Raw genomic sequence first — 13,303 nt, forward strand, 5'->3', positions numbered from 1 at the left:
AAATAATAAAATAATAAATGAAAAGAAAATTACAAAAGAAACCCTAAAATACAAACTATATATATATATATATATATATGCATGAAAAACAAATGCATTTAACAATTTTGCTGTGGGCTAATTGGATTTCATTAAAGGAATTGTTGTGTTGTGGGCAGAGTTCTGGAAAGAAGAACAAACCTCGAGAAACCTCATGACCTTCCCTATTTCTTACTAGTCATTTCTCTTTATATTTTTTATTATGTTCATGAGGCAAGGCATATAGAATTATGAAAAAGCAAGAGCATTCACAATACTTCATATGGATAGTCATTTAGATTGGTAATGTTATTCGGCATGACCTTGAGCTGGTCATAGTTCACAAACTAATGAGGAGCCCAATCAAACATTACCATCTAGTCATCCTTGTTAAATGTGTCAGGACTTCATACTTGTTGTGCAGGTCAAAGATTTTTGTACCCTGCCATGTTGAACACACATGATTGGTCAAACTAGGAGGAAAGCGATATAGAGTTTAAGATGCTAATTCTTGCAAATGTTATTTCATTATTGTTGCCATTGAAGCAATTGTCAAACATCAGATTTCCTTTTCTTCATCAGGTGACATCACTTTGTGGGAGTGTCAGGTCCTCGAAGGCTGGGTTGATAGGCATGGAGGAGGTGGGAAAATAAGGAATCTGTTGATATATCAAGTTAATATATGGTCTTCCCTTTCTTATCCTCCAGTCAATTATATTTCAGGTGGCTAAAAGCTATGAAGAAGGGAAGAGGATAGGGTTTGCAGAACTCTCTCAAGGTATTGATCTCTATGTCTGTCCTCGCTCTGAAACTATCATTACAATACTTGCAAAGTATGGTTTCTACAAAGGTATGGCAACAACAAGAGGCAACCACTTGCTAATTGGCTGCATTGTATGGAGAAGAAACCTTAATTCCATGCAAAAATCATCTGAAAAGAGGAAACTTGTGTCCCCAGAGAAGACATTGGATTCTCCTAGTGGCTTGCGAAACATGGATTCAAAATCATCTTTACCCTCACCAGATGTGCAAAGTGGTCATTCTAACCTGCTTGTATCATCTCCTGGGGCAGTACCTGCCCAGCATGTGAATGCGCCCATAAAGAAGAATGTTCAGGGACAGTTGGCCACTCCAGTGGGTGCAATGGTACCAGACCCCGTCATTGATAAAGAGAATAAATCCATATCCAACAGTGATCTTCCAGAAGTTAGCATTCCTCTGCCCAGTATAATTCCAAAGGGGGCTAAGTCGGTGCCAGATGTGCATTCCGTTGCAGCAGTAGGCTTATCCTCAGTTACAGGGCCAGACTTGAGCTATTTGCAAAGCACTAGCAGGAAATTCATTGAAGTTGAGAATTCAAACTTGCCGGCAGTGATGCAGAGACCTGTTACAGAATCTGAACAAGTGAAAGGTGTTGAGCCCAATTTATCTAAAAATCGTTCAAATCAACAGTTGTTGGATTCATCTGACGATGATGACCTTCCAGAGTTTGATTTCAGCACTACGTGCAGCCTTAAAAAATGCACGATGAGTGTGCCTCTGAAAATCCAAAGTGAGTACCAAACCTTTGATGTTCATCCATCTGACAATCTTGGGATCAGGAAATCTGATGACCCTGTATTTCCTGCATTGCTTAATATGAAGCAAAAGCCCCCATTGGTTCCGCAAGATTCAGAGCTTCCCAGGCTTCCCAAGCCTCTACTAAACAACATTCAAGGAAGTTCCCTCTCAAATGTGTTTGGAAAATCTGACTTTGAAGCGTCACGTCTGCTCCCCCCTCAGGCAAAGCCTCCAGCCGAGCAGTTGAGCAGAGCCAGTTTAGCAGATACATCCATGACTATGACTGCGGCAACCCCATCATCTGCCTCACATCTTAGAAGGTTGTGGGATGATGATGATGATAGTATGCCTGAATGGTGCCCACCATATCTGGAGCAGCAGAATCCGGAAGAGTTACCAGCACCACCTGCAACCAGACCGCCACCTCCAGTGCCAGTACCTCAACCAACAATTCAAAAGATACCATCTGCATCTCCTTTGCTTCCACTGCCACTAACACAACCAACAATTGAAAAGCTACCATCTGAACCTCCTTTACTTCCATTGCCAGTACCTCGACCAACAATTGAAAAGATACAATCTGGATCTGCAAGGGCGTTTCAGTCTACGCCGCATTCGCATATTCATCCCTATGGTCATCCTCCACCTGGTATAAGTCCTGCCAGAAACACACCATTTCCATCGCTGAAGAGAGGCGCACCTGAGTATGCTGGCCCAAGGAATCTGGGCCCGAATCATGCTTCAAATCCTGCTTCAAGCAAAATTTTCAGGCCAAGTTCCAAATCCAAATTAGGGTCCAAGCCTCCTGTTAACAGAAGAGGATGGAGGCAATGAAATTTGAAATATGCTACGCCTGCTTACATGTTAAACATGGATGAAGAAGGTAGGTCTGGCCACTCAATTCCCAATTATACTTGGAGTCCTAAAGGTATGCTCGGACAAAATGTAGACAGTGCTTCTCTTTGTACAGAGGTTCTACTTAGGAAGCTACTGTAGTTTGTTTCTTTATTATGCAAAAGTTTTTAGAAGCTCATGCCTCCTTTGAGGTGCCTGGTTCAAATTTTTGAATGTTGTCTGCTTGGACAAAGCTATTAGTTCATATTTCATGGGATGTTTGATTGCCTCTGATCACCAATCTCGGATCCCTGGATCTCTGGTCCAAAACCCAAACCCCTGCCAGGTTCTAATACCCCAACCCAGACCTGGATTAAGCTGGACTGCAACGGCTTGGCCCAGTGGGCTGCCTCCTGTTGCCCACTCCTATATAGGGCTGTAAATGTGGACCTAGATGGATACAGGTTCAGATTCATTAATTAAAGCTGGATTTTGATCAATAATTGATCCTTGAAGTTCGATCCAAATGTGGGCCCAGTGTTAGCATGATACATTTTGTAATCGTACAAAATTTGTCTTCTAAAATATGGGTCTAAATGTATTAAGATTTGAAGTTTCTACATTTGAATGTGGACGTAGGTCAGGGCTGGTCCACGTCCAGTTCAGATCCTATCCCACATCCAAACAAGCCTATGGGTGACCCCGATTCCATTCTTGCCAGGTCAAATCCTGGTTGGTTTTTGTAGGATTCTGCCTGTTGATTTCAGAATATCTACCAGCCATATAAACCTTTTTCCATTTTTGGATATATGGGGAAGCTCGCTTCTTTGAAAGCATGCCTTGGAAAAGGAAAACTTCTCGCTTCTTTGAATTTGGGGGAAGCTTTGGGAAACCTGCTTCTAAAATATGAGAAACATGCTTCTTCTTCACGAAAAACTTTCTTATCCTCTGGCTTACTGTTTCTCTTTTGTTTCTTGTCACTCCCACTCACTTTTTACGTCTTTCATATTAAAAAATTAACAATGTTTTTATAACAAGTTTATGTGTTGATTATATCGCTTTTTATTAATTTTCATGTCCTTATTAGCTTCTACCCTTGCTTCATATTGCTTCCTCGATATTTCCTTTTTGTTTCACATGCGCTTCCATAATCACTTCACAGGTATCTCCAGGTGTGTAACTGGGTTGGGTATACCCGACTTAACCTGATTTTAGTGGGCCCATGGGTTTGGGTCGGGTTCAAAGTATAGACCCGTAATGAGAATGGATCAGGTCTTGGGTATTGCAAATGAAGACTCAAACCCGCTTCGACCCAACCCATTTTTTACCTAAATGTTTCACTATATTGTGAAACCGAATCGACCTGATTATATACCCGAACTCATTTTATTCTTGAATCAACCCAAACCCAAACCCGCTTTATACCCGAATTGAACCAAACTCGAATCGATCGTGTACCCAAACCGGTTTATAAATATTCTTTTTACATTTAGGTTTTGGCATTAATTAGAATAGTTAATGAACTCTCATTTGTTAGCATATCATCTTTTTGATGAATAGTTGATTCTAGTAATTTACATTTTTGGCAGGTAATTAGATTTAGAATACCAATCATATCAAGACCCGAGCTGAAACCCAAACCCATTAAGACCCTAGCTGATCACACCCAAACTCGTTAACCCATATGGGACTACTTTTTTCAGCCATACCTAGACCTAGGGGTGGGCAACGGGCTGACTCAACCTGCTAATGGATCGGGCTGCCCCGGTCAAAGCCCAACTCGTCAATTAATAGGCTAGGGCAACATCACAATTTGGGACAGCCCATTGGTAAAACCCTGGCCCATAGTCCACCCATTAGGCCCATTTAAAGGAATGAATGTATTGGCAGGATTTTAGGAATGAATGTATTGACAAGATTATAATATATTTTTACAAAAACATGAGATATATAAATAACATATTTTTTATATTGTGTTTGAATATATGAATGTATTAACAGGGTTTGAATAAAATGGCAGTAACTTAACCTCTCAAATGATGATGTTTGCATATTAGTGTGTGTGAATATTAAGACATTTTTAAAGTAATTTAACCTCCCAAATGATGATATTCACACATCAAAGTGTGCAAACATCAAGACATTTGCATAGTAACTTAACCTCTCAAATGATAATATTCACATATTAGAGTGTGAACATCAAGGCATTCACGTAGTTACTTAATATCCCAATTCGATGATGTTCGCACATCATAAGAACATTTATATAGTAATTTAACCTCTCAATTCTATGATGTTCGTATATTAGAGTGTGTGAACATCAGGACATTCATGCAATAACTTAACGTCCTAAATGATGATACTCACATATCAGTGCGTGCAAACATCTAGACATTCACATAATAACTTAACCTCGAATGCTAGAATATTCATGCAATAACTTAATCTCACAAATGATAATGTTTACATATCAGTGTATGCAAACATTGTTTTGCACAATAACTTAACCGCCTAAATGATGATGTTTGCATATCCGTGTGTGTTAACATCAAGTCATTCATGCAGTTACTTAACCTTCTAAATTTAATGATGTTCTCATATTATAGTGTGTAAACATTAGGACATGCACGCAATTACTTAACCTTCTAATTCGATGATGTTCACATATTAGTGTATGCGAACATCAAAACATCCACGTAAATACTTAACCTCATTTGGAAAGTTAAGTTAATATGTGAATGTTCTAATGTTCACACACACTGATCCACAAACATCATCATTTAAGAGGTTTAGTTACTACACGAATGTCCTGATGTTCACATACTCTAATATACGAACATCAACATTTATGAGGTTAAGTTACATGTCATGATGTTTACATACATTAATATATGAATATCATCATTTGGGAGGTTAAGTTACTATCATTATGTCATTCATTCAGACTCTGCTAATATATTCATACATTTAAATACAATATAAAAAAACTTGTTATTTGTATATCTTATGTTTATGTAAAAATACATTAAAATCTTGTCAATACATTCATTCCTTCAAATCCTGCCAACATATTCATAAATTCAAACCATATCAATACATTCATTCATTTAAATTCTGACAATACATTTATTCATTCAAACATAATATAAAAATCCTATTATTTACATAACATATCATGTTTATCTAAAAATACATTAAAACCTTGTCAATACTTTCATTCTTTTAAATTATGCTAATACATTCATACATTCAATCAATACACTCATACATTTAAACACAATATAAAAAAAACCTATTATTTACATAACATCTCATATTTCTGTAAAAAAAATAAAAAATTATAACATTCTAAAATATATGTTATAAGTAACTACCAATACATTTATATATATCAATCATAATATAAAAATATATATTATATACAAAACATTTCATGTTTATTTAAAAATTAAAGCACATATGAATTCATTTCAATGATTTCCACATTTCTTCAAGAGCATCCATTATTAGCAATCATCGTCACTGTCTTGGCTGCCTTTGTATTTTTTTCCTCTTCTTGCTTCACCTTCTTCCTTTTCATATCCTCGCAGTATTTGACCATCAACAACTTTATGTATTTTACATCCTCCTAAAAATGTTATTACCAAACAACTAATTAGCTTACATTTCAAACACATAATAAAACTATTTATGACAGTGTACCTGCATGAAACTAAGTTGCATCCCCTTGCCCGAGTATTTCATATACATTAACACAAATATACCAAATCATATATATAACAATTGATTGTCAAAAATATGTGCATGTACATATTTGAGTTAATAATCATATATGAAAGTAATTACTGATTATTTTATTGAGGAATCCCATGCATTGGACACATTTACCATTTAGTATAAACGTCATAGTCAAACTGTTTTGCAAAATAATATACTTGAAACCTAACATTAATCCTACGTAATATGGGAGCAAGCTAAATACAATATTGAATAAGTTAACAATTTTTACTAGATCCTTGATGTCTTTACCTGCATTCGTTGTGGTCTCAATAAAATGGTACAACCTGAACTCCTTTGTATTCATGTCCATCTCCCAAAAGATCCAATGTTCATTGCTCTAGATGACAAAAATTAAGATCAACAACATAAATTGGGTTGAAAACATAAACACACATCGTATGTACTGTAAATGAATACGTAAGTGTGCACTATAATAAATACCTAATACACTATGACATATATATTGTCACTTTTTGTAAAAGGATACCAAGAAAGCATGAGTCCCAAATCGCCCATTAGGTTTGCTAATAATTTATTGTGAATAATAACATTAAAGAGTTAGTTTATGCAAGTCTGGAGAAAAATTGGACTATCACTTTCGGGACTCACTGAGAACCATAGGTTAAGGTAAATGGTTTTTGGTAACTTATTTTCTATTGATTGCTCTAACTCATGGATGCGTTCAATTCTGTTATGAACATTTCTAGATATTACAAAAACAATATTTGTAATACATTCATATTAGATTTAAATCAATGTATATATACAAACAAATAAACATGTAAACCTAACACTTACATCACTAGTCAACAATGTCTTGATGCCAAATGCATACTCGTGCTTTGATTCTTTTGGTTGTTGTGTTGGTTGATTCTCATTCACATGTTTTCATGGAAATTTGCAATTGAATATAAACACACATATATACTACAAATAAATATATAAACACATAATTTATTTTCTTATACATCTTACCAAAATTGGTTGCATATTTTCAGACGGTTGCTTGATTGCAACCTTTATTCTGCCATGTTTTTCTTTAGATGTTTTAACCATGTCTTGTCTCTTTACTGCAATTTATTAAAAAACTCTCAATAAATACATATAAATAGCTTATTTAATAATTATTAATAAATACACACACAAATACATACATGTTTCACTATAAAAAGTACTCAAACATATTGTTATGCATGCTTCTACCTATTATGACCAACCCCATCATATATCATGCGTTTGTATAACACATCACTTTCGATGGATAGACTCAAATAAGAGCCAATGGAAGATTGTGTAGGACATTATTCACCGTTGGAATAAATGAAAATGTATGATATACAACTATATACGAATCAACTTTGAAGTATTTGTTGCAGTAATTTTATAGTAGTTTGCCCTCATAAAAAATGCATGCAACATGTTTGCATAAAATCTCACTCGCATGCCACTCATTATAAGAGTGTTTGCCCTTCTCAAGATCAACGTTGCAACCGTGACATCGGTCACGGGCCTCATACTGACGTTTGTGGCAATATATGATAACCACATATAGTTGTGCTTTTTTAATGCATCTACCTTTTCTTTTACCTCAAGCACAATGCCTAATATTTTTTGCCTAATATTCGTTATTTTCTTAAATAGTGTCATCAACATGATACAAAGCCTCTCGAGAAGAGCCACTAGGGGCTTGTCACGTATGTTGAGAATCCTTGAATTGAAGTTTTATGCTATATTAGATGTTAAACACCTATATCTTTTTCTTAAAAAATGAGATGTAGTTCAAAACATTGGTTTCATGTCAGTGACAATATAATCATATGTGATGATCTTGTTTTCACAGTTTTTAAAAAAAATATGTATATTATTGTCGTGTGGCTACTCGAGTTGCACTCTATCAAAGTGCATTAAGTGGTGCACCAAATTTTCTAGCAAAATTTTTTGTCAAGTGCTTCATGCAATATCCAACATGACAATTACACCATGTGTAGGAAACCACATACAAGAGCTCTAGGTGCCTATCTGAGATAATTTTCAGTTATCTTTTTCACTAAACTCATTGTAACACATGAGTTCTTATTTTAGAAACTCCAAAAACCATGACCATGACCATGACTTTTTGAACTTTTTATTTATAACTGCAAATGATATATGAAACATCTTATTAGAATGGTCAATATTATGCACTGACAATAATATACCAATATATTTTTCTTTTAAAAATGTGTCATCTATCATGAGAATTGGAGGGCACCCTTTTAAAAAGCATTGATTCATGGATGAAAAGATAAGAAAATGTGCTTAAATCGATCTTTCTTATCTGTCTCAATAACTCTTAGAGTTCTTGGGCTTGACTTTATCAAATAATCCAAATAGGCATGAAGCATCTTGAAGGACTCTTCATATGTACCATATAACACTTCCTTCATGTGTTCCTGTCAACATCATGGTTGTTTGTAACTAATCTCTATATTTTTCTTGTGGTTGATGTCATTGATGATTTCTCTTACAATTATCTTTAGGTTATCATGCAGATGCTTGCGAATAACACTTGCAATCAATGTCGAAGAAATTTTTTTCACTCGAAGGTTGGCCAATAAACTACCATAATATGCTCTCATTTATACATTTTTACTTGGAAGAACATTATTTCGTGCACATTTATGCAATGGATCTTTTAGGAGCTATTGTTCATAGTCTCTGGGTTCTTTCTCGTGCATGCAATAATCACTCTATTACTGCAGCTCTTACAGAATTTTGTTTTATAGTTATGGTTAATTATTTGATCTTTCAAAAATTTATGATAATATTTGAGATCATTAAACCTTTGACCGACAATAATGTCTTCATCATTTGAGTATATTGTTAGCGATTAAAAAGTTTTTTTGTCTTTAAGTTTTTTGTTATTCAACTCGTTAATAATTTTATATGCCTTCGCTTCAATATTTTTTAATTGCTCTTTATTATATGAGAAAAAATCAATTCTATTGACCAATAAATGTTAACGTAGCTTACACAACATGCCAATGGTTCAACTTTTCAATTGTCATTTTTGTATCATTTGCATACATCATTAATTATCGCATATTATATGTGCATTGGTTCCCTTTTATCGTTTGAGTCGCCATCATCCGACACAGTATAATCATCATCATCATTTGATTCTCCATTGTCTACATGATTGTTGCTACCACTAATTGGTTATTCGAATTCAGAAACTAAATCACAAGACATTATATTTATCTCTTTATTTACTTGAATGGATGCATTGTTCCTGCATTTTCAAATTTTATGATTAACCATAAAACTAACAATACCTACATCATAACATATACATGTCAAGCATAAATTACACAATCTCATTATGTCATCCGCCTTAGAAGGTTGGATGTTATCTGTATGATTGTAGTGAACATCAATAACACTAGTTTGCTGATGTAGTTGTACACGTACTTTGATCATGTATAACATTAATTGTTTGTGAAAGTTGTTCATTGCATGCACATACGACATCTATATCCCTAATTAGTTGGGGCAACTGCATGCTCTCTGCATGCATGTTACGAATATCTATATTGCTAACTGTTTGGGAGAGTTAGATATTCACCTCATGATTGCTCTTAATAGAAATTGCCTCATTTATATGCACATTCTTTACATGTTTTCATCATTGTTTGAAGCATTGCTCTTTTGGTGGCTATTTCGTTCATCAATTGCTGCTTAAAGATCACTTTCAACTGCTTCTTGTTTAATTTTGTCATGTAGTACATAGAAACAATTAAGTAAGCATCATTACTGTATAACATAGTCTACATCATCATCATCTATAGCAAGTATAATTATTTTTTGACTTTCAATGTCTGTAAAATAACTATACTGAAAGCTCAGATATTTTTCAGTAAAATTGATTTTATGAGACATCAAAATCATAAATTTTTTAAGGCTATTATTTTTTGACACCATTATAAATATCCAATGAGAGTAGGATTTTTGTAACGTGTCTTGCGGTACTCTTCATGAGTTTCACAAGTGTTTTGAAATTTCACTATCTTTTTTAGAATGTTACAACCTCAAATGTGATTTTGTTGATGAGTTTCGTGGGTCCATCCGCTTTTAGCATTGTGACCCACGAAAATAAAAAAAAATCATAGTTATGAGGGGTAAAAGCATTAAAAAAAAGTAAGAACCTACACAATTGTCCATTTGGCGGATTTGGTAAATTGTGGAGCATTTTTTAAAACACATTTTTTTTACAGAACTATCGTTTTTCATAAAGAAAACCTTAATGTAGTAGAACAATATATAGAACTCACTTTTTATCCTAAGTTTTTGGTAGCCGGAAGACAAAAAAAGTTGACCAAAAAGTTGCTATAACCTCACTAGAATGTTGCATGATGAAATGTTTAGAAATCACCGTAAGGAGAGGGAAAAGGAGTTAGGGTTTTAACAAGAAACAAAAAAATGAAAAAAAAAAAATTACCAATGATTTTATATATGAATAAAAAAGCATGTGAAGGTAAGAATGTTCACAAAATGATATGTGCATGTTAAAATAGATTGGCATTGCATTAACAGGAGGTTTGCATGCTATATTTGCAAAATTCACGTCATTGCATTAACATGAGGTTCACAACACATATTTGCAAAATTGATGTCATACATTTGTATACATCCTAACTTTGTGCAATTTTAGTTAAAGGAGGTTCACATGGTATCTACGTGAAGGTCACCATATCCATAAATGTGTGACATGTATGTCTAGACTTTATGTGAGTTTTTAGTTAAAGGAGGTTCACATGGTATCTGCGCGAAGGTCGTGACATCAACAAATGTATGATAAACCTTCACAAATGTCTGTTGTGAATGACCCTACCTTCACATGTTTTCTAATTCGAGCTCGTGCTAAGGTCATGGTGTTCGCAAATATGTGACATGAACTTGTTGAGCTCGAATAAGAAAATATGTGAAGGTAGGGTCATCTACAACAAACATTTGTGAAGGTCGATCATACATTTTGCAAATATATGCCTTGAGTTTAGGCATGTTTTTAGTTAAAGGAGGTTCAAATGACACCTGCGTGAATGTCATGATTGCCGCAAATGTATAGAGCAAACCTTTCGAGTTGAAACTTTTAAATTTTAGAAGGTTTGCATTGGACTTGCAAATCTCAAAAGATCCACACATTTTAGATGTGAATCGCCTATGTTAGGATTCAAATTGGCCATCTTCGCAAATACTTTATGTGAACTTCATTAGGTCTGCAAAATGTTCACACAAATATCCTTTTTATTGAGATGTTGTGACCTTCAGGCTACATACACATCTTTCACTCAAACATCAGCAAGTTTGCTTTTGCAAAGGGTAAAAATGTAATAAAAAGTCAAGAATCAGAATTTTAGACAAGGAAATGATTTCGGTAAATTCTGAGGCATTTCTGAGATTGCATCATTTTACATGGACAATACAATCATTTTTTGTTAATATTTTTTTATCTTACAATTATGCATAATGCAACCTAATAAAAAATTGTTTAAGCTAAGATTTTAAATTGCTTACACTAAGCTCACTTGTTATACAACTTTGCAATTATTCTACTCATTGTTAGAAATACTATATTAAAGATCCACAATTCACTAATTAGAAAAGTTTCTAAATTGTGTGGCTTCATATTTTGTTGATAGTGCGAAAAGATATTAGTGAAGCACTTAAAACGTATTTTCTATTAGCATATGAAAGCATGAACAATTTGTTCTAGTGTTTTATGGGGATTTTTACTTTAAAAGGAAAAGTCCTTTTTAATTAACTTCATTTAGTATTTTGTATTATATATGTTATGAGTAACTAGAATATGAGAACTAGAAATGAGGGCATTTTCAACACTTGTTTTGCAAATCCAACCATGCGGATGTGCTTGGCATGGTGAATTTGCTAGGAATCAACCATTGGATCATGTATTTTCAATGAAAATATGTGATTTTTGAATGCTTGAATATTTATGAAGATTATAAGCCATTGATTTTAAAACCTTAAAAAAATCACGTTTATGCATCAAAATCAGATTATTCAAGACACAGTTTTTATAAATCCAAGCATGCAGATCACATCTGTACGGTTAGATTCAAGAGAAAAGAACAAAAAATCCATGAAAATAGCAGTTCACACATTAGTTCTCATGTTTCCAGTTCTCATATTGTAGTGATTTCTATATGTTATTACACAATATTCTTTCCACTATTAGAATATATAAATAAAAAATGAATGCTGGTTTCATTTTTCGTATTGGACTAAGGACTAAATACAATAATTGATTTCTTGCCTACACACATACAAAGCTTACAAACTTTGTGTTCAAATACACCTGAGGTTATGTTAAACTTAATCAGATGAATTAGAATTTATACAAATCTTAGTTGGATAAACATATTAATGTATAACAACAAAAATAAATTTGGCCGTTAATTAGAGTCTTCTTTTCTAGGTACGGGTTGGTGACTTAGTAGACCTATACTATGTTATTTATGCAATTGATAACATGAACAAAATCAACTTGAATCATTGATCCTCCAACCAAAAAAAAGTTTTGTTTTGTAATTTGGATCGATAAGAAAGATTAGTCTATAGCATGCAGTTGATACTAAGGGCTAACTAATATGTAGTTTATTATAGCACTTAATAAATGCATTTAACCGCTATCAACAAAGCTATAGCATGATACAAATTTAGTTAGATTGAAATTAATTTAAACTTAGATAGCGTACACCATTCGGGATAGGTATTTCCTCTAGTTGATTGAAAACGGTTTTAGCATGTTAGAGAAAACAATAATTGCCATTTGATTAACCGCAAAAAAGCCACAAAATGACACTTATTCTAGACTGGTTAAATGTTGGTCGAACCGTAATCTGTTATAGCATTTTTAGAGCCATTATTATGGGTTTACGGTATTATCATTATGGGTAGTTTTTTAATCATGGGAAGTGTGGACAGTTTATGATTCCCCATTGTGTAATACCTAACTACAAATCATTTCTATGACTCTGCTACATAATAACACAAAACAGATGAAAATTGAATGAACATTAGCAGAAGTTTCCCAGTGTAGTTCATAGCTTCT

At 33.9% G+C, this 13,303-nt stretch overlaps 1 protein-coding gene across 3 annotated transcripts in view; it reads left to right on the top strand.

Moving 5' to 3' along the window:
* LOC149835318 (uncharacterized) overlaps positions 1-2,687 on the top strand; it is a 74,676-nt gene extending 71,989 nt beyond the window's left edge. For all 3 annotated transcript variants that reach the window (XM_090008382.1, XM_090008381.1, XM_090008383.1), the window contains 2 exons: positions 601-660; positions 742-2,687. In XM_090008382.1, the coding sequence (XP_089864508.1) occupies positions 601-660; positions 742-2,412 (1,731 nt within the window). In that variant the 3' untranslated portion in view covers positions 2,413-2,687. The remainder of the gene's footprint in view (positions 1-600; positions 661-741) is intronic.
* Positions 2,688-13,303: the final 10,616 nt, after the last annotated feature.

Source organism: Nuphar pumila, chromosome 6 (assembly GCF_984573655.1).
Source record: "Nuphar pumila chromosome 6, dmNupPumi1.hap1.1, whole genome shotgun sequence".
Taxonomy (NCBI): Eukaryota; Viridiplantae; Streptophyta; class Magnoliopsida; order Nymphaeales; family Nymphaeaceae; genus Nuphar; species Nuphar pumila.